Below are 20210 nucleotides of genomic sequence, written 5' to 3'. Positions count from 1 at the left end.
ATTTCCTGCTAAAGTCTTGGTGTTAGCACACCTTCAGAGGTCTTGTAGAGTCCATGCCTCAAGCTGGTTTGGCAGAACAATAATACGTGACCTACACAAGTGGGTTTAATGTTCTGGCTGATGGGTGTTAAGCCCTGGATTCAGAGCTACATGATCATCTTAACCTATACAGATAACACCACTGAATTTTACCGCTCCTTGTTTACTGCTATATTTCACTGCCTGTCCAGTGCTTTATCAGTAAACGGATGTTTATGTAACATCTGACCGTTCTCCAATCTGTTCTCATCCACTGGCCTGCGAGTGGGCCGAGAACTCACTATCCTGCTCGGAGTCAGTGTGAGACTCGGGGAAAGCTGGGGATAGAAACCGAGGTCTCCTGGGCCTGTCTGTCATTTTCCGTCGCCTCTTCTTATTACAGTGACGAGTTTATGGTTTAGAAGAAAGACATGACTGTTGCTCTCACACCAACGCACACATTCATACCAGTGGAAAGACTTGATCCTCTTTGGGAACATCTGCCAGAACAGATGTACAGTTCATGGTCTCTTGAACATCTCGTATTAAAACTAGACGTCAGAAACGTTGGCATGCTGCTCTGTATTTTGAGTAATTAATACTTCTATATTGGCATGAAGATTTTTTTCTGTTCTTGCTGGACTTTTTCAGGAACCGTTCTGAGAATTGCTCCATTACATAAACCAGCATAAAAGTTCCCCGGCTAAAACATTCTGCTTTAACCTTAATAGCCATGGAGGATTTTATATCTCGCTAGGTGAACATACTGTACAGCATTTTAGTATCAAAAGGTCATCTACATCATACTTTAAAATGTTCCTCGCTGTTCAGTTGAGCCTAGGGTACGACTGTGTAGAGATGTAGGGGTACTGGGTACAGTGAGCTTCTGGAATTATTGTGAACCCATCCCTGCTAGGTTTCCATGTCCGTATGTAAAGATCATTCAGACAAATTATTAGGACCTAAAATGGATTTTCACTTGAAATAGTTCCTTTATCTCGCTCCATAAACTGTTCCACACTGCCAGGAATGACACAGAATCCTGGCTCCTTGTTATCTGACGTTTCACTCTATACTGTACATACCCAAACCCCGCCTTGTCCTTCTTGTGACGTCAACAAAAAAGGACTGCATAAATTCAACGCACAACTGATTTAAATAAGGACTTGTCTTACGCTCTTGTTTCACTGAGGGGAAAAAAAGGACAGATCTGATCATCTTTGTCATGAAGCGACTGGTTTGCTACAGAGTTGGATTGTATGAATCAGGGAAATCTTCTGGCTAAAATAGAACCACATGGAACCCACTTCTAAAAAACAAGAAGTACAGGTGTGGAACGAGCAGAAAGAAATAATAGTCTACTCTTTTATTAAAAATATCACTAATCCTGCTTTGGAAAACATCCCTTTTTTCAACAAGCTTTTTTCTTTTAAATATCCTCCCACACCGGGCCGGGCCTCGCTGTAGGAGCGCTGCTTGTGGAAACACCACACATTCCTGATTCTGGAAAAACCAAACCGCTTGTGCAGGATGTCCTGCTGAATTACAGCCATTCAGCTGACTTCATTCAACTTAGCATAGCTCTGTTCCTGTTTCTTGCTAGTACTATTAAATGAAAACGTCTGAAGTGACTCCGCTGTGAGGATTTAGTGTATAAGGCAGTTAGACGCTCATTAAATGGTACGATTCTTTTCTGCTACAAAAGGAGGCTTGATTTGGGGATGTCCAATTCCACATTCACAGTGGAAAGAATTAAACCTTAAAAGTGGGTGTTTGTGAGAGAGAGCGAGAGATTGTGTGTGTGAGAGAGAGCAAGAAAGAGAGTGTGTGTGTGTGAGCTGTCTATTAGAGAGAGAGAGAGAGAGAGAGAGAGAGAGAGTGAGCTGTCTATTAGAGAGAGAGAGAGAGAGAGAGAGAGAGAGATTGTGTGTGTGTGAGAGAGAGAGCAAGAAAGAGAGTGTGTGCGTGTGTGAGCTGTCTATTAGAGAGAGAGAGAGAGAGAGAGAGAGAGAGAGAGAGAGAGAGTGTGTGTGAGTGAGCTGTCTATTAGAGAGAGAGAGAGAGAGAGAGAGAGAGAGAGAGTGTGAGCTGTCTATTAAAGAGAGAGAGAGAGAGAGAGAGAGAGAGAGTGTGTGTGTGTGTGGGTGTGAGCTGTCTATTAGAGAGAGAGAGACTGGACTAGCTGTCAGTGTCCTGTGGCGGTGTATAAACCCAGCTCCCTGCTCTCTGTGGCTGGTTGTTATTCTTTCCACAGTGTCTGGGCAGCGCTCTATTTACCCCCTCATGTCACTGCAGAAGTGCACTCGTGTCAGGTGCAGCCGAACACCACAACTTGTTAAAGCAATGTTCACAGCCCTGTAGTATGGAAAGTTTCCCAAAATCCTGTCTGATTCCCAGCACAAATGAAGTGTGAAGTCAGGCAGGTCGAGTTTTTACAAGCGTCACTGAGCAGAAATGTGGTCAGTCTGTTAAAAAGAGAAAACAGGAAAGATAAATAAAGAGCAATAAAGCCTTTCAGTACAACCTCTCTCTCTCTCACATGCACTCTTTCTCTCTCTCTCTCACACTCTCTCTCTCTCTCACACACACACACACACACACACACAGACCAGAAACATTACCACTGTGCAAACTCGGGTGACATCTAGCTGCAGCCCTGTTGAGTCACGGCTGTGTCCCAAACACACAAGCACACTATGACACACCACACAGGAGAATCATTTCTGGTGCTTCTTTGATGACAGATTTGCAAAGTAATAAATTCTTTTCCAGCTTGTAAGAAAAATCATCTAAAAAAACACTACTTCAGGAGCCCGGAAGTCAGAAGCAGAAACAGTTTGATCAGCACAGACAGTCGTCTCCTAGGCAGAATATCATCTGTATGCAATTTCTTTTAGCCCCTTTGCCCATCTTGAGTTGAGCTGAATGGTTAAAGCTCCATGCTAACGACAACACGGTGTAACGATGCGCTGGGGTCCATGAACAAGACGCCTAAGCCTCATCTGCTTCTGTAACTTTTCCTCGTCTGGCATCACGTAGCCTGTGTTTGCTAATCAGAGGACATGTCCAGCTCTGACTCATATTGAACTTGTAAAAGCTTCTTTGTGGACTTGTTCATTTTATTACTGAAGCACACCGTAGCACCATGTTCCCTCCTGTCTCTTAAAAAACACGCCGAGAATAACAGCAGCGCCGCAGTTGGGCCTGAATGGAGCCGTGTGGAACAGCGAGGCCAACGATAACATGCTTTCATTTCTGTCTTAGAAAAAGTTCTTCATTAGTCTGAAATTAACCAGCGAGATTTCCACAATCTCAGACTGACTCACAGCTAAGAGACTGAGAAGCGGAAGAGTCCAGACAACATGTTATGGAAATGCTTAAAAATGCTGTGTGCGTGTGTGTGTGTGTGTGTGTGTGTGTGTGTGTGTGAGCTGTCTATTAAAAGTGCAGATTGTAGTTGCTCAAGTAGCTGTTTGGATGTTAGCCCGTTATTCTATTACCTAATGACTCGAGGGATTTTTGTGCAAATTTTATTTATTTAATAATAAATAAAATAATAATAAATAAATAAATAAATGCAATAGTGATCTTTTTGGTTAAGCTTAGGTTTAGACATCGCAATATCTACATTAATAATTGTGTCAGTAAGGACTATCGTGTGTGTGTGTGTGTGTGTGTGTGTATGCATTTATGAATGTGTGTGTTGCGCTCATGTTTGTGCATCAACATATGTGTGTGAATGTGTATGCACTTTTGAATTTGCGTGTGTGTGTGTGTGTGTGTGTGTGAATGCGTTATTGTATTTGTATTTGCTCAGTAAGTGTAAAGCTGATCAGCTATAAGATCATGAAAAAAAAACATTCTTTGAGATTTAGATTAAGCTGCGTTCACACACAGACTGATTTTATTGCTGCAAGTCTCCAGTCCTGTACTATCAAGTCATTAGAAGGCGTTCCTACTACTGGTTGTCATTTATCAGAGCAACTAGCATTCCAGGTCCGTTTTCTTGAATCATTCTGGAGGGTGGGTGTGTGCGCACGTGTGTGTGTGCGCGTGTGCGTCACTCATGTCGCCTGAACCGGACGATCTCCAGTCACTTTGTCGCTGGATGTGTGAACACAGTAGATACTCCTGCAAACACACAGCATTATCATCATCATCATTATCATCAGTGCAGCTCCCAGCACATGTGTTTACTTTTTACACCAATGAACAGTGACGCATTTCAGACGTCCAGTTCACATCTAGTGCCTGGGATCAGAAATTCAGTCACAGAAGAAAAGAAATCTAGACAAACCCTTTACTGTAAGTTCACATGGGTGTTTGGATCTTAATTAAAGATGAAGTGCAGACACATGCCACTGCTTTTTACTAAATCCTCCTTGCTTACATTCTCATGCCTCTCTGTTTCTTTTATGCCTAATAGCAAATGCTAGCAGTGTTTGGTCCTGTGTGGTCCACACACACACGCGTGCGCGTGCATACACGCAAGCACACACACACAGTAAGTAATTTGCTCTGTCGCTGTCTGGAATTAAAGCACTTTGACACACGCTGGTATTCTCTTCTTTAAAGCTGTTCTGTTATGGATCTCATACTTTCATGTTGCTTGTAAACGCCATGATTTTCTTCAATCCTCAGCAGTCCAGACTTGGCGAACCTGTTCACACTGTAGCCTCAGATTCCCATTTCTAGCTGACAGGAGTAGACCCTGGTGTGGTTTTCTGCTCCTTTAGCTCATCTGCTAAAGAGTCCACATGTTGATGAAGTTCTGCAAAGCACAGCTGTAAAAAGCTCTTATTCCAGTTTCCCAGTTTTTAGGACAGAGGCGGTTCAAACGGTTAAGACTCTGGGTTGTTGATTAGGAGTTCGAGGGTTTGAGCTGACACTGTTAGGCCCTTAAACCCCTCTGCTTCAGGGACGCTGTATCCTGGCTGAACCCGAGCTAACTGAAGCTAACTTTCTGAGCTGCGATATGTGAAGAACGTAATTTCATAGTGCTGTAATGCTGAGAAACATCCTGTCTGTGTCTGATGCTGAGAAGCTAGTTCATGCATTCATGACCTCTAGACTGGACTATTGTAATGCATTACTAGGTGGTTGCCCTGCATCTTTAATAAATAGGCTACAGTTAGTCCAAAATGCAGCTGCCAGAGTTCTCACTAGGACAAGAAAGTATGACCATATAACCCCAATTTTATCATCTCTACACTGGCTACCTGTTAAGTTTAGAATTGATTACAAACTGCTGCTACTCATGTATAAGGCTCTTAATGGTTTAGCTCCCATGTATCTAACTAGTCTTCTAACACTTTACAATCATTCACGCTCTCTGAGATCATAAAACTCAGGACTTCTGGTAGTTCCAAGAATATCAAAGTCTACTAAAGGCGGTAGAGTGTTTTTGTATTAAACTTTGGAATAGTCTTCCTGAGAGTGTTCGGGGCTCAGACACACTTTCTAAGTTTAAATGTAGATTATATATCTTGTATCTCTTTAGTCAGGCGTACACATAATACATCCCTTAATCTTGTGCTCTAATACATCTGACCAAATGCACATTATCATCTAGTGCAGGGGCGGCCAACCCGCGGCTCCCGAGCCGCATGCGGCTCTTTGCCCGGTTGCATGCGACTCTTACGTTCATACCGAAGTTTGTATTTGTGTCTTTTTAATGTGCGTGTTCGCTTCGCTTGAGTTCAATACTGTATGTTCATCAAACGCGCATGTGAGTGGGATGAAAATACCTCAAAGTTTCCCAGTAGGAGCAAGATCATTTGGGTAAACAATCTATGTCAAGTTCGCTCTCAAAATGGCAGGGAAAAAAAGAGGTGATGTTCAAGTGTGCCCATGTGTATGATGTGGCTCTTTGCGGTAACACAGTAAAAAATGTGGTCTTGGTCTCTGACTGGTTGACCACCCATGATCTAGTGCTTGCTAATATTATGAACAGCAGCTTCTTTCTACCATCCCGAGGCATCCAGAAATTTTACCAGCTCTGATTGTCTTCTGTGCCATGAAGATTTTGGACCTCCACTGAGATGAGGCCGACTCTGTGAGGATCCTGAGACATCTAGAGATCTACCAGCTCCAGTTAGACTCTGCGATACTAAAGAGGAGATACCAACTCCATGTGGTCTTTGAGGACAACAATCTCCTCACCAATACATTTGTCAGACTGTATATTTATAATCACACCTCCAGTGTGAGGATGAAGTTCCCCTTTGAGTCTGGTTCCTCTCAAGGTTTCTTCCTTTACCATTCAACTGAGTTTTTCCTCACCACAGTCACCTGAGTCACCTCAGACTTGCTCATTGGGGATAAATACAAACACAGTCAAATATATTTAATATTAATATTGATTTTTCTATTATATTAATCTTTATATTATTCTTTATAATAACCTTTTGTTCAGTGTTTATGTTCTGTAAAGCTGCTTTGAGACATCAATTGTTAAAAGCGCTATACAAATAATTATGACTTGAATTGAACGGTAATGTGGCAAAGGAAAAAAAACTCAACAGATGTTTCACACCATTCTGTTTAAAATCAGCACTTTCAGAACCACTCATAACAGCCATGAGAACTTATTTCTTGCCCTCATTCTGATGTTTGATGTGAAACTCGACACGTATCTACAACACGAGTGTACAGGCGTTCCTAATAAAGTGACACACCAGTGTAGTGTGCATGATGGTGCGTCTATTGACAGTCCTTTAGCGTTCCCATGAGAACCAGATTCACCCGGTGTTCCTTTGTGGTGTGATCCGTATGGATGTGCAGCTGAAAAGGCTGAACAAAAGGCTAAGCCACTTTGTCGAGCCCTGTGGCAGATGCACAAATATACACTCAAGACCACAAAGTATCTAAAAACTTAAATGTGGTAAAACAATCTGTCACAAAGCAAGCAGAGTGTCCTGTGTCCTTTCTGTAACCATGCAGGAAGTGATCAAAGCCTACCGGAGAAATACTGGCAAAGAAAATTGGACGGATTTGTGAGGAAACACAATGCAGCTTTGGTTATGTAGCATAAAACCGTTTCTACACACGGCTCTGGATTATATTCAAAGCTCCAAGCGATTCCCGCATGTGTCCGTGTTGCAGCCGGAGCGCCAGGTCTCACCCGGTCGTGTCCCAGTTTGGCCCGTCAGCAGGACACAAGCTCTTCAGGACGAGCTGTTCTTTTTCTAAACACAATGAAAAGCCATTAGAGGATCTGGACAATTTTTGAGAACAAAACAGGAACGTGTATGAATCATGCTTGCTATTCAGTCCCAGGCTTTGTGGGGAAATATTTTATTTTTTTGGATCATGTTACAGTCCGAGTGAGTGAGAGTTTTTCTCATTAAAGCTTTTCTGCAGCACTGCCTTTATACCACAGAGTTTCACTCTTACGCAGATCAGAGGGTTTCGACTGAAAGCTTAAGCTAAGCTACAGTGCTGTTTCTAACAGGTGTTATACAGACTATTATGGGATGGATTACTATTAGACAGGAGGTGCAGTGAAGCAGAAGCAGTGTGTTAAAATAATCTTCATCTTCAGCATCTCACTCTGGTCAGGTTTCATTTGGTTTAATAAAACTTCCCTGGTTTTCCCCTGCGTTCAACTGAGTTTGTGATCCAACTGTTAATATTACTCAGTAGTGCTGTTAGTCTGTGTGTGTGTGTGTGTGTGTATGTGCGTGTTTGTGTGTCTAAATGAGTGTGTGTACGTGTGTACGTCTGTGTGTGTGTGTGTGTGTGTGTGTGCACATGAGTGTACGTGTGTGTCTCCCTGTGTGTGTGTGCGTGTATGTGCGTGTTTGTGTGTCTAAATGAGTGTGTGCACGTAAGTGTACGTGTGTGTGTCTGTGTGTGTGTGTGTGTGCATGGAAGTGTATGCGTGTACAGTATGTGTGTCTGTGTGTGTGCACATGAGTGTACGTGTGTGTCTCCCTGTGTGTGTTTGTCTGTATGTGCGTGTTTGTGTGCCTGGGTGAGTGTGTGCACGTAAGTGCACGTGTGTGCGTCTGTGTGTGTGCACGGAAGTGTACGTGTGTATGTGTGTGTCTGTGTGTGTGCACATAAGTGTACGCGTGTGTCTCCCTGTGTGTGCACGGCTATGAGTGTGTGTGCATGTGTGCACGAATGTGTGTGTGTGTACAAATGCGTGTGCACGAATATATGTGAGTGTCTGTGTGTGTTTGAGTGTCTGTGTGTCTGTGAGTGTGTGTGCGTACGTGTCTGTGAGCATGGCTGTGTTTATCATGAAGCTACTAAATCAGATCACAATGTATGGTATCATAGCAGAATCAGTGCTATCCCTGAGTCATGAATAAATAACATTATATGGATTTATTATTATTATGATTTATATTATTTGGATTTGAACCACAGTAACAATATTCCTGTGTGAAATCTGATCATGTGATCCACTCACAGAATCTCCACCTACACTACTTCAGTCCTGAATGCCCTGGAAGACCAGATGAGCCATTCACATTTTTAGGTTCCTCAGGCAGTGTTTAAATTAACACACACACTTTTCTAGGTTTATGACTGCTTTTAATTAGGAAGTCTTACTGCTCCACAAATGAGCCATAAAACAAGATGTTTCCTCTGGCCACGAAGCAAAACATGCCAATAAATGTGTCTGACTCTAGTGTAAGATCTGGCAACCTGTTTAACCTCCTTCAGAGACACTGACAGCTTCATAGCATTGTGCTACACGTTACTTAATTTAACCTAGAGCTTTAACCCACAGCGGGTGTCTCAGGCCGCACTACATCTCTGACTGTACCAGAGAGGAATCCAGGAAAGGTCTGGGTAACCGTTGTTCCTATTCTTTCTCTTCCTTCTATTCGGTTCTTTAACCGTTTACCAGCACCGGGTCTAAGCTCAGCGTGAAACGGCCTGTCGTAAACATGAATCGTAACAATTTCTCACCCTGTCGTTTTTGCTGTTTGTTAGCGTTATCTTAAAGTGCGCGTCTCTGTTCCTGACTCACAAGATCTCACAAGTCTCTTCCTTCTGTCTGTCTCTTGTCTTTCAGGACACACAGGGAGATTTGTCATCGCTCTGTTCAGCACCAGTCTGCTGTTCCTGCTCGCTCACGTCTCTTTCCAGGTCTGTCTCTACACCGTGCCTGGCCTGGATGATGCTCTGGGACACAACTGTAAGTGGCACCTGGCTCTTACCACTAGAGCAGAAACGACATGCCTCTAATAATGTATAAGACTTGTTTTAATCTGAATTCTGCAGTTCATTTGTTTGTAGTCATTACTAATTTTTCAGTTATTCAAAAAACACTTTGCAGTTACAAAAACAGAAGTGAAGCCTGAAAAAGCTGTTTATACCATATTAAAATCTTAAGCAGACCATATATTAGAATACATTCAGTTGTGCTTGATTCCTATTTGTTATTATTCATTTGTTTGTTTGTTTATCTTTGTTAATCTTGCTTTTTTATACCTGTTTGTTTTTTTTTGTTTTTGTTTTTAATCCTCAGGATTTTTGTTTGTTTTTTATCCTCTGGGTTTTTGTTTGTTTGTTTGTTTGTTTCTGTTTTTAATCCTCTGGGTTTTTGTTTGTTTCTGTTTTTTTTTTTTTTTTTTTTTAATCCTCTGGGTTTTTGTTTGTTTTTGATTTGTTATTTAATTCTCTGGGTTTTTTGTTTGTTATTGGAATCCTCTAGGTTAATTTATTTTATATTTATTTTATTTTTTTAATCCTCTGGGTTTTTGCTTTTGTTTCCTTTGAGTACTCTGTTGTGTTTGCCTTTTTTTTTTTTTTTTTAAGACTTGACTCCTTTTGAATGGTGCACAATAAACTCTCCTCATTCTGACTGTGTTCTTCACAGGTAGCACCTGGGAGACTCTGGCGAGGCACATCGGCATGTCCAGGTATGTAAATTAAATTAAGCTTAAACAGGTTGATAGATGTAGTCCAGGAATAAGGAATTCATTTTTTTATTATTTCATTAATTGTGTGGATTATTAAATGAGGTCCAACACTAAAATCAGTCCCTCCAGGAATTTTTTGTGATTATTTGGGGAGAAAAAAAGGTTTTATTTTGCTACAAATTTAAAACAAAAAATGTTGCTATGCAGCTTGCAGAGTTTGAATTGGAACCTTATTTGAAACTCCTACCACTGAAGGCACATGTAATTACTTTACATGCTTTACTCACATGAATTCAAGATTGTTTTGTGTTGTGATGCTGACTCACAATGTGTAAAGGCACAATGTTGATGATGATGATGATGACACAATGTGTAAAGGCACAATGTTGATGATGATGATGATGATGATGATGACACAATGTGTAAAGGCACAATGTTGATGATGATGATGACATACAATGTGTAAAGGCACAGTGTTGATGATGACTCACAATGTGTAAAGGCACAGTGTTGATGATGATGATGACACACAATGTGTAAAGGCACAGTGTTGATGATGATGATGACTCACAATGTGTAAAGGCACAATGTTAATGATGATGATGACACACAATGTGTAAAGGCACAATGTTGATGATGATGATGATGATGATGACACAATGTGTAAAGGCACAGTGTTGATGATGACTCACAATGTGTAAAGGCACAATGTTGATGATGATGATGACACACAATGTGTAAAGGCACAGTGTTGATGATGATGATGACTCACAATGTGTAAAGGCACAGTGTTGATGATGACTCACAATGTGTAAAGGCACAGTGTTGATGATGACTCACAATGTGTAAAGGCACAATGTTGATGATGATGATGACTCACAATGTGTAAAGGCACAGTGTTGATGATGACTCACAATGTGTAAAGGCACAATGTTGATGATGATGATGATGACACACAATGTGTAAAGGCACAGTGTTGATGATGACTCACAAAGGCACAATGTTAATGATGATGACTCACAATGTGTAAAGGCACAATGTTGATGATGATGATGACTCACAATGTGTAAAGGCACAGTGTTGATGATGATGATGACACACAATGTGTAAAGGCACAGTGTTGATGATGACACACAATGTGTAAAGGCACAGTGTTGATGACTCACAATGTGTAAAGGCACAATGTTAATGATGATGATGACACAATGTGTAAAGGCACAATGTTAATGATGATGATGACACAATGTGTAAAGGCACAATGTTGATGATGATGATGAACCACAATGTGTAACGGTAATGTGCACTTGTTTTGTGTTTATTCCTGTTATAGCAGAATCACAAAATACTGTGATGGCTCTTGTAAGTGAACATGAACAACTCCCAGAATTTACTTCCTGTTAGCTCTTTGATTTGAGTTGTAGATACAATCCTGCAAAAACTCATAGGATGTGTCCAGAGAAACCCGATTGTCAGTAACGAAATGAAGAGTTCGGAGCTTTTTTGCCAAAACAAAAGAAAGATTTTAGCAGAAAACTGATGTGGCCACAAACACTGGCTGTACTTTTGTAATGTAATAATAATAATAATAATAATAATAATAATAATAATAAATGGATATCTGCATTGATGTCTGAGTCATGACCCAGAGGCAGTGTGTGTTATTCACTAGCTGATCATGTTGGCGATCCTTACAGATTGCAGCTGGACGATCCCTGGAACGCCGTGCGTCTCCTTTCCCCGGACCTGGGCGTGTTCATCATGTCTCTGATCACCATGGTGCTGTGTAAGCGTTTGCTGAAGAGGAGAGAGGAGGGGTCAGTGGTGATCGTGTCCCATCAAGAAGTATGTGCACTGCAACAATAAACACACACATACACACACACACACATTTCTGAAATAGAGGATGCCCAAGTGTGTATTTCCACTGCAGAGCAACCAACATTACATCTTACATTTCCGTTACACAGCAGTATTTAGTTTGTGGGCCGTATGTGGGCCGTATGTCCAGGATTCTTTTTTTTCTCTTACTGAAGATTCTCAAAACTGAGCTAATCAAATTGAAACGTTTTACCCAAATTTTAAATGTGTGTTTAGTTAATCAACAATTATGAGCCAATTACACAGCACAGCGCTATCGCACAAGAGCGTAGCGCTATCGCACAAGAGTCGCACAAGAGCGTAGCGCTGTCGCACAAGAGCGTAGCGCTATTGCAGAAGAGTCGCACAAGAGCGTAGCGCTATCGCACAAGAGCATATCACACAAGAGTCGCACAAGAGCGTAGCGCTATCGCACAAGAGCATAGCGCTATCGCACAAGAGTCGCACAAGAGCGTAGCGCTGTCGCACAAGAGCGTAGCGCTATCGCAGAAGAGCATATCACACAAGAGTCGCACAAGAGCGTAGCGCTATCGCACAAGAGTCGCACAAGAGCGTAGCGCTGTCGCACAAGAGCGTAGCGCTATCGCAGAAGAGTCGCACAAGAGCGTAGCGCTATCGCACAAGAGTGTATCGCACAAGAGTCGCACAAGAGCGTAGTGCTATCGCACAAGAGTCGCACAAGAGAGTAGCAGAGCTGTAGATCCCATCACGACTGACGTACATGATGTAAATGGCTTGCATTGATTCAGAGCTTTTCTAATACAAGTAGTACACTGAAAATGGCTGTGTGAATATTGTGAACTTTTGAATGGGGTTTGTGGTTGTAGTAGATGCACGATAAGTGATTATAGTCCACCTCTGTGTGTCTTCTGTAAAGCATGAGGGTGAGGAGGGAGACTCAAAAACACTTCAAAAAACAGAACAACTATAACCCCTTTTGAGTCTGGATCCTTTGAAGGCTTCTTCTTCATATCGTCTAGAATTATGTCAAGTTTTTTCCCTCACCATTTCATAATTTATGCCACAGACCTTTCGGTAAAGCTTCTTTGTGAGTGTCCATTGTTAAAAGCTTAGTTCCGCGCAATGTGTCAAGGGTTGCGTGTGTGTGGTGCCTGGGTGTGTGTGGTGCCTGCGTGTGTGTGGTGCCCGCGTGTGTGTGGTGCCCGCGTGTGTGTGGTGCCTTCGTGTGTGTGGTGCCCGCGTGTGTGTGGTGCCCGCGTGTGTGTGGTGCCTTTGTGTGTGTGGTGCCCGCGTGTGTGTGGTGCCCGCGTGTGTGAATGCCGTATCTCTGTATCTCACAATTTCTCCCTCACTGGCTACTGAGTACAAAGAAACACAAATAAGTAGACTAATAAGACCCACGTGTGTGTGACTTTTTTTTTTTTATTCAGAAAAAAGGTTAGAGAGGAGTGTCTCATGTGTCCCATGTTTAGAAATGAGGATGTTACAGAGTAAGGATGCGTCTTTAAATGCACTTCAGTCGGATGTGGTGAGTGAAAAGCACTCAGATGTGCTGTAGTGAAGCGAGTGAGAATTCAGCAGAAGTGCACATGCTTGTTTTAGATACTGGAGGTGAGTTCAGGGCAACAGACTTCCCTTTTTACTACTGACATTGGTTTTAAACGAGAGACACAGAGAGAGAGACACAGAGAGAGAAAGAGAGAGAGACACAGAGAGAGAAAGAGAGAGAGACACAGAGATAGAGAGACACAGAGAGAGAGACACAGAGAAAGAAGTGAGATAGAAAGGGAAAGAGAGATAGTGAGAGAGAGGCAAAGAGAGCAAGAGACAGCCTGCTCCTTTGATGTGATTAATCTCCAGATTTCTTGTATTTTAGAAGACAAGATGATATTTTCTTTCCTTTTTGTGTGTGAGTCATATGTGCCTTTGAGTATGTGTACTTCTTGTTCTTGTATTTTGTTTTTATATTTTCAGTTCTCTGATCTGTTACGGGACTCCCCAGTCTGACTCACTCACACACACACACACACACACACACACACACACACACACACACACACAGGATTACTGTAGCATGTTGACCAATTTTCCATGTTCATTGTCAGTGCTTGAAGAAGTGGATGTTTTATTTTTTTCTGCATTTCCTCCTCAGACTTTCTCCCTCCCTTTCTTCGTACCATCTGGGAAATGTATAGCCGGGTATAGCCAACAACATCCTCCCCCTGTTGCCATGGCAGCCTTGCCAACAAACAAAGGCCGGCTAAATGTGTCAGCGTAGGAAAATGGAAATATTATTAGCTCAATTAACAACCGATTGCTGAGCGTTTGTGTTTGTAACAGCGATCTTAGCCAACAATCTCAACACATCCAACAGTCCTGAATGTTTGTTGGTTTAAGTGGACGATTATTGGTTTAGCTACTATGTTTTCCGCTCCCTCGGGGTCAGACTCGGCTAAAAGTCAGAGCCGTGACTCAGAAACACCAATAGTGTTGATTTGACAGGAAATGTCTATCAGGCACATATCAGCCTGGACATCTTCCCATAGATTGTCAACAGATAGCAGCTGGGACAGTTTTCAGCTCTTAGCCGTAGTTTTCCTACTCAAGATCTCAGATTAGTTTTCCTTAACTGAGCAAGTGTCTATTTGACTTCTTAATAAACAGATATCTTGATTTCTAATCCCACTCTCTGGTGTCTCTCAGGTGAAGACAAGTTTCCTGTTGAGTCTGGTTCCTCTCAAGGTTTCTGGCTTGTTCATTAGGGATAAATATAAATGTGAATTTTTATATTTTGTCAGCTAACAGTGATCAAGGATTATTTTGTTACTGACCGAAGGCTGCAGGGGAAATATCTCATGGATCCTAACATCAACCCAGGTGCTGTGTGTTAGGACCATAGTGTTCTCATTGGTATAAAAGACTTCAGTTTGTCTCCACAAAGCTGTCTGTGGCCCACAGTTCAGCACCAGCTGGAGTTCAAAAAAGTCAAATGGTTGTAATCCCTACACTGGGCTCAGCTACACCCAGCCTCGTCGTTTATATTTCCACCTGACGCATGTGTGCACCTCCATCCAGACCCATTCCACCATAGTGGAATATTGATGCAACGGTATTCATGTTGCTATGGCTGTTGCCAACACCGGATCGATTCCAAATGACTTGATGAGGGGGAAATCGTGGCCTAATGGTTAGAGAGATTGACTCCTAACCCTAAGGTTGTGGGTTCGAGTCTCGGGCCGGCAATACCACGACTGAGGTGCCCTTGAGCAAGGCACCGAATCCCCCCAACTGCTCCCTGGGTGCCACAGAATAACTGCCCACTGCTCCGGGTGTGTGTTCACGGTGTGTGTGTGTTCACTACTGTGTGTGTGCACTTTGGATGGGTTAAATGCAGAGAACGAATTCTAAGTATGGGTCACCGTACTTAGCCGTATGTCATGTCACTCAAGAGCCGAAGAAACTAAATTAAAATGACTCTCAGTTAAGTCTGTGCAACTAAAAAACAACAACTGATGTCATTCTTTACTAGAAGCTATATTTCAGACTGATGATATAAGGCTGTGTCGTAAAAGTAAGATCACATCCAGAAAGCCACCGCTGAGCCCCCGAGTAAGGCTCAAATTTACCCCTCAAATGCTCTAGTGCATATGTTACGAGTAGCAGAAGCCAGACTAAACCATTACATGGCAGTTTCTGTCCGACTCTGTTAACTCACTTAGAGTAATCATGTGAAACTGCTGCTTTCTCTTGAGCTGAATCCTAGATACAGTACTAAGAAACTCAACATTTATTAGTGTATTTACATTTATGGCATTTGGCAGACGCCCTTATCTAGAGTGACGTACAAAAGTGCTTTTAAGTCTCAGTATAAGTGTTCACACGTCGGTTGAAGATAGCCAGTGACTCAGCTTTTCAGACATCCAGGGGAAGCTCATTCCCCCACCTCGGTGCCAGAACAGAAAAGAGTCTTGCTGTATACCTTCCTCTTACCCTGAGAGATGGTCGGACCAGTCGAGCAGCGCTAGTTGTATTTAAAGCGTTTCAGGGTTACGTTTAAATGCAACTGGAGTTCAGATTTTGGAATTTTGTTCTCTTTGGTAGAAAAATGCCATTGACCAGGATATCATCATTCTAAACCCTGCCTTTTACCCCGGGTTAAGGAGCAGTTAACATTTTAAATGGAATGGAGTTAAGTAGCATTTCTCCCTCACTGGCTTATGAAACCCTGCAGCTTTCACAATGCTTTAGTAGCCTCATTGTACAGTAGCATCAGACAACGACACACTGAACATCACAGAATTGCATGCTGTACATGATATTAAAAAATTAGCAGAAGTCGATATCAGCGAACGTCTGGTCAACTACACGTCACACTTAAAACTATATTGAACTATTTATTGTTTAACACTGATGCAAAAGCATGAGCCGTTATTTAAAGGGATCTGTGGTCCCGTTCGACAGAACAGCTAAGAGCTGTAGCACAAGTTTTGCTGAAAGAGTTCATGCTGGCTGTGATAGAAAGCTGCAGAGTGAACATTCTGACCCCTGTACACTGATGAAAAGCACCTACAAAGGGCAGAGCAGCATCAGAACTGGACCATGGAGCAATAGAAGGAGGAGACCTGCTCTGTATCAAGTCTTTTACATCATGTGCAGCTGGTAAAAGACCAGAATGCCTTATGGGAACGCAAGCCAGTGAAAGCAGGGTGAGGCTCTGCTCAATGTTCTGCTGGGAAACCTTGAATCCTGATGTTCATGTGTTCGTTACTTTGCCACGTACCAAGTACCTAAAGGTTGTTACAGATCAAGTACACTCTCACTCCTCTTTCAGCAGGATGATACTCCATGCCATACTACTGCAAACATTGTTCAGGACTAGTTTGAGGAGCATGAAATGTTGATTTGGCCTCCAAATTTCCCAAATCTCAAGCTGCAAGCACAAGGAGACCTACATAATATAATGCAGGTAGTTTTACACTAATGGCTAGTGTGTGTGTGTGTGTGTGTGTGTGTGTGTGTGTGTGTGTGTGTGTGTGTGTGTGTGTGTGTGTGTGTGTGTGTGTGTGTGTGTGTGTGTGTGTGTGTGTGTGTGTGTGTGTGTGTGTGTGTGTGTGTGTGTGTGTGTGTGTGTGTGTGTGTGTGTGTGTGTGTGCGCGCGTGTGTGTGCGCGCGTGCGTGTGTGTGTGTTGCTGAGGGGTTTATTCAGTACATGGAAAATTCTTTAATAGGTCTTGCTCAAGATCACAGAGGATTATTTGTCCTTCCACCTTGTTGTTTGAACTGCAGATTGTTTGGTGGATTAACACAGCTAGTATTCCAACTCGTATATCTGTCGTCTGGGAACACAAAGGGGGAAAGACTTGAGTAGTCTGTAACAGCTTGTATTTATACACAACAGGACAGGAAGTGCCAGTGAAAACAAATACAGGTCGTTGTTTAGTTTTCTCTGTCACGTGTCTCCAGTGGACTTTGGATTGTGTGATTTTAGTAGTAGGTGGACATATTTGTCCAGCGGGTGGGTGCACCATCGAACCTGTATATCACACACCCTTCTGGCAGAGACAGTCATTAAACACTTGCTGTCGAAAAGATAAGGTCATGTGTTTGCAGTGCAGGTAAACAATTAGGAATAGGATGACGTGCTTTTATTCTTTCATTCATTCAGTCATGTATTCATTGTCTTTATTTTTACATTTGTATTCTAAGATAATAGGGTAATGAAGCAATTCATTTTCTTTGTCTGTTTTATTTAATTCTAAGGTGCATGTTGTGCAGTCTTACTCAGACAGACCATACAGAGTATAGCTGAAACATTCCACATTGTGATTGATCTCCAGATTCCTTCTTATTTGAGCTTGTTTTGTACAATGTACAAACATTTGCCCAATACATCACATGCCCAGATCTGTTCTGAAGTTTCTGTGAGGCCTGCGTACAGTGTGCACTAATCTCAGAGCCCCACAGTACACTCATGTAACTCTTATTACACAACTCTCAGCTACTGACATCTACTGCTGATCCCCTGCCTTCAGAGCAAATGTTGATTTATATCTGTCTGTTTTTCTGACTGTCTATCTCTCTGTCTGTCCATCTGCACTTCTGTCTGTCGATCTCTCTGTCTATCTGTCTGTCTGTCTGTCTGTCTATCTATTTCTGTCTAAGGTTTTGTTTGTCTGATTGTCTTTCCGTCTTTATGTTTCTTTCTATCTGTATCTCTGTCTGACTCTCTGTCCGTTTGTCTGTCGGTCTATCTCTCTATCGTTCTGTCTCTCTGTCTCTGCCCTTCTGTCTGACAGTTTGTATGTCTTTCTTTCTGTCTGTCTGTCTGTCTGTCTGTCTGTCTGTCTGTTTCACACTACACTTTCCCAAGGCGTGAAAGCACAGAGTAACAGTAGCTCTTCTGTTGTCACACACCTTTATTACATGAGAGTTAGCGGTGGCTTTGTGGTTAAGGTGCTGTGATTATATATAATTTCCGGACTATTGAGCGCACCTGAATATAAGCCTCACCCACTGAATTTTAAAAGAATATTATTTTGAACATAAATAAGCCGCAAGTCTATAAGCCGCAGGTGCCTACAGGTACATTAAAACAAATTAACTTTACACAGGCTTTAACGAATCACGGCTTTTAACAAAAAATAAAAAATTATCAGTAAATAGTAGCCTACCAAGAAAGTCATTGGTCACTATCTTCCTCCTCCTGTGCACTGAACCCACTGAAGTCATCTCCTTCGGGGTCGGAGTTAAAGGTTTATGAAATGCTTCAGAAAACTGAGTAGGACCGTGTTGATATAGGAGATATATATAGCTTTCCAGCGCTGGAGAGAACTGAAGGAGCGGGAAGTTGACCGCATATTCACAGATTTGAGTTTCCCGAGTCAATAACTCCTGAGCTAAACGCTGAAAAATCCTGGAAAAATTCACATATTAGCCTCATCATTGTTTAAGCCGCAAGGTTCAAAGCGTGGGAAAAAAGTTGCGGCTTAAAGTCCGGAAGATACGGCATATATATATATATATATATATATATATATATATATATATATATATATATATATATATTGGTTGGGCGGGGGACGGGGGCCGGGGGGCAGTCGGCGCTTCTTTGTGAGATAGACCACAGACTCTGTACTACATTTAACAATTATTTATTTAACACTAAATATAAAATGTAAATAAAATATAATAATAAATAAGAGAGTGCAAAACAACATGCATTTTATCACGTGTTTTATCAACTGTCTAGTTATCCTCCAGACAGTGACGGACCACGTCTGTCTCTCATTTCGGCCGTGTGGCGCACGTGCCCGCTCACGGTGTGAAGCGCGTCCACGCTATTCTCCGAGATGCACTTGACGGCCTTTCGTGCAGCGAGATTTTTTTTTTGGGGGACCTATTTAAGGCGGTATATAACCCTGTCTATGTATAATTTACACACGTCTGAGTGATCTCTCACATTTCTTGTAATCTTGTATGTAAAATGCGTATCTGTGAGATCAGAAGTCATCAACAGTGTAGACCACAGTATTAATACCACAAACACCAACCATTCATGTTTATATTACTTAAAAGATAACATACTTTTTTCTAACACTGAAGACTCCTTCCTAAATAAAAATGTTCTTCCAGGAAACCCAAACAGACGAAGAGGATGAGGAGGAAGAGGATGAGGAGGAAGGTGGTGGCGAGGAGGAAGAGGACAGGAAGGAGGAAAAGAGGAGAGGACCAGCTCAGCTGTGTGCTCGTCTCAGAGCTACAGCTCAGCGCTTTCTCCACAACATGGGTAGAGTGTTAGCCGTCATGCTGCTGGGGCTGGCCGGTGAGAGACAACACACCTAAACACTAACACAGACAATACATACTGTTTCTACCGAACATGTAAACCCAGAGATCACACACTTTTTCACTCACTCCAAAATGGTCCTAATAATATTAAATCAAAGTTTAAAAGGAAAAAAAAAACAATGTGACATGATGTTATAGGAAAATAATTAGTGATTACATTACACGCTCTCTCTCTCTCTTTAATATTAAATTCTTATATTTATTATTTATTTCCTCACTGAAAACCTCTCCATTACATATACACACCCTGTGTATGTGGAGCATCCAGTCCATTATTCATAATAACACACTCTGTTGTTTATAACAGTTTCTAATCACATCCTCCAGTGTCACACAAATGATGATGATGGTTCTCTTTTGAGTCCGGTTCCTCTCAAGGTTTCTTCCTCTTCCATCTAAGGGAGTTTTTCCTCCTGAGTCACCTCAGACTTGCTCATTGGGGATAAATACAAACACATTTAAATATAAGTTTAATATTAATCTTGAACTTTTTTTTTTAATACTTTGTATAATATTACACTTTTTGTATTATGTTTCTTATGTTGTGTGGTTGTGTTGCACTGTACATGTGACTGTACAAGTTTTACCTTTGATAAATGACTAGATGTAAAATTAGGAACCAAC

At 41.9% G+C, this 20210-nt stretch overlaps 1 protein-coding gene across 1 annotated transcript in view; it reads left to right on the top strand.

Annotated features, from left to right (window-relative positions):
• Positions 1-20210, top strand: part of piezo1 (piezo-type mechanosensitive ion channel component 1) — a 96218-nt gene that overhangs the window by 40883 nt on the left and 35125 nt on the right. The window contains exons 3-6 of the mRNA XM_060858946.1: positions 9050-9172; positions 9857-9899; positions 11594-11741; positions 19371-19560. Of these exons, the coding sequence (XP_060714929.1) occupies positions 9050-9172; positions 9857-9899; positions 11594-11741; positions 19371-19560 (504 nt within the window). The remainder of the gene's footprint in view (positions 1-9049; positions 9173-9856; positions 9900-11593; positions 11742-19370; positions 19561-20210) is intronic.

The sequence above is a fragment of the Tachysurus vachellii genome, chromosome 23 (assembly GCF_030014155.1).
Source record: "Tachysurus vachellii isolate PV-2020 chromosome 23, HZAU_Pvac_v1, whole genome shotgun sequence".
Lineage (NCBI taxonomy): Eukaryota > Metazoa > Chordata > Actinopteri > Siluriformes > Bagridae > Tachysurus > Tachysurus vachellii.
This window is presented reverse-complemented; position numbering and strand designations above follow the sequence as displayed.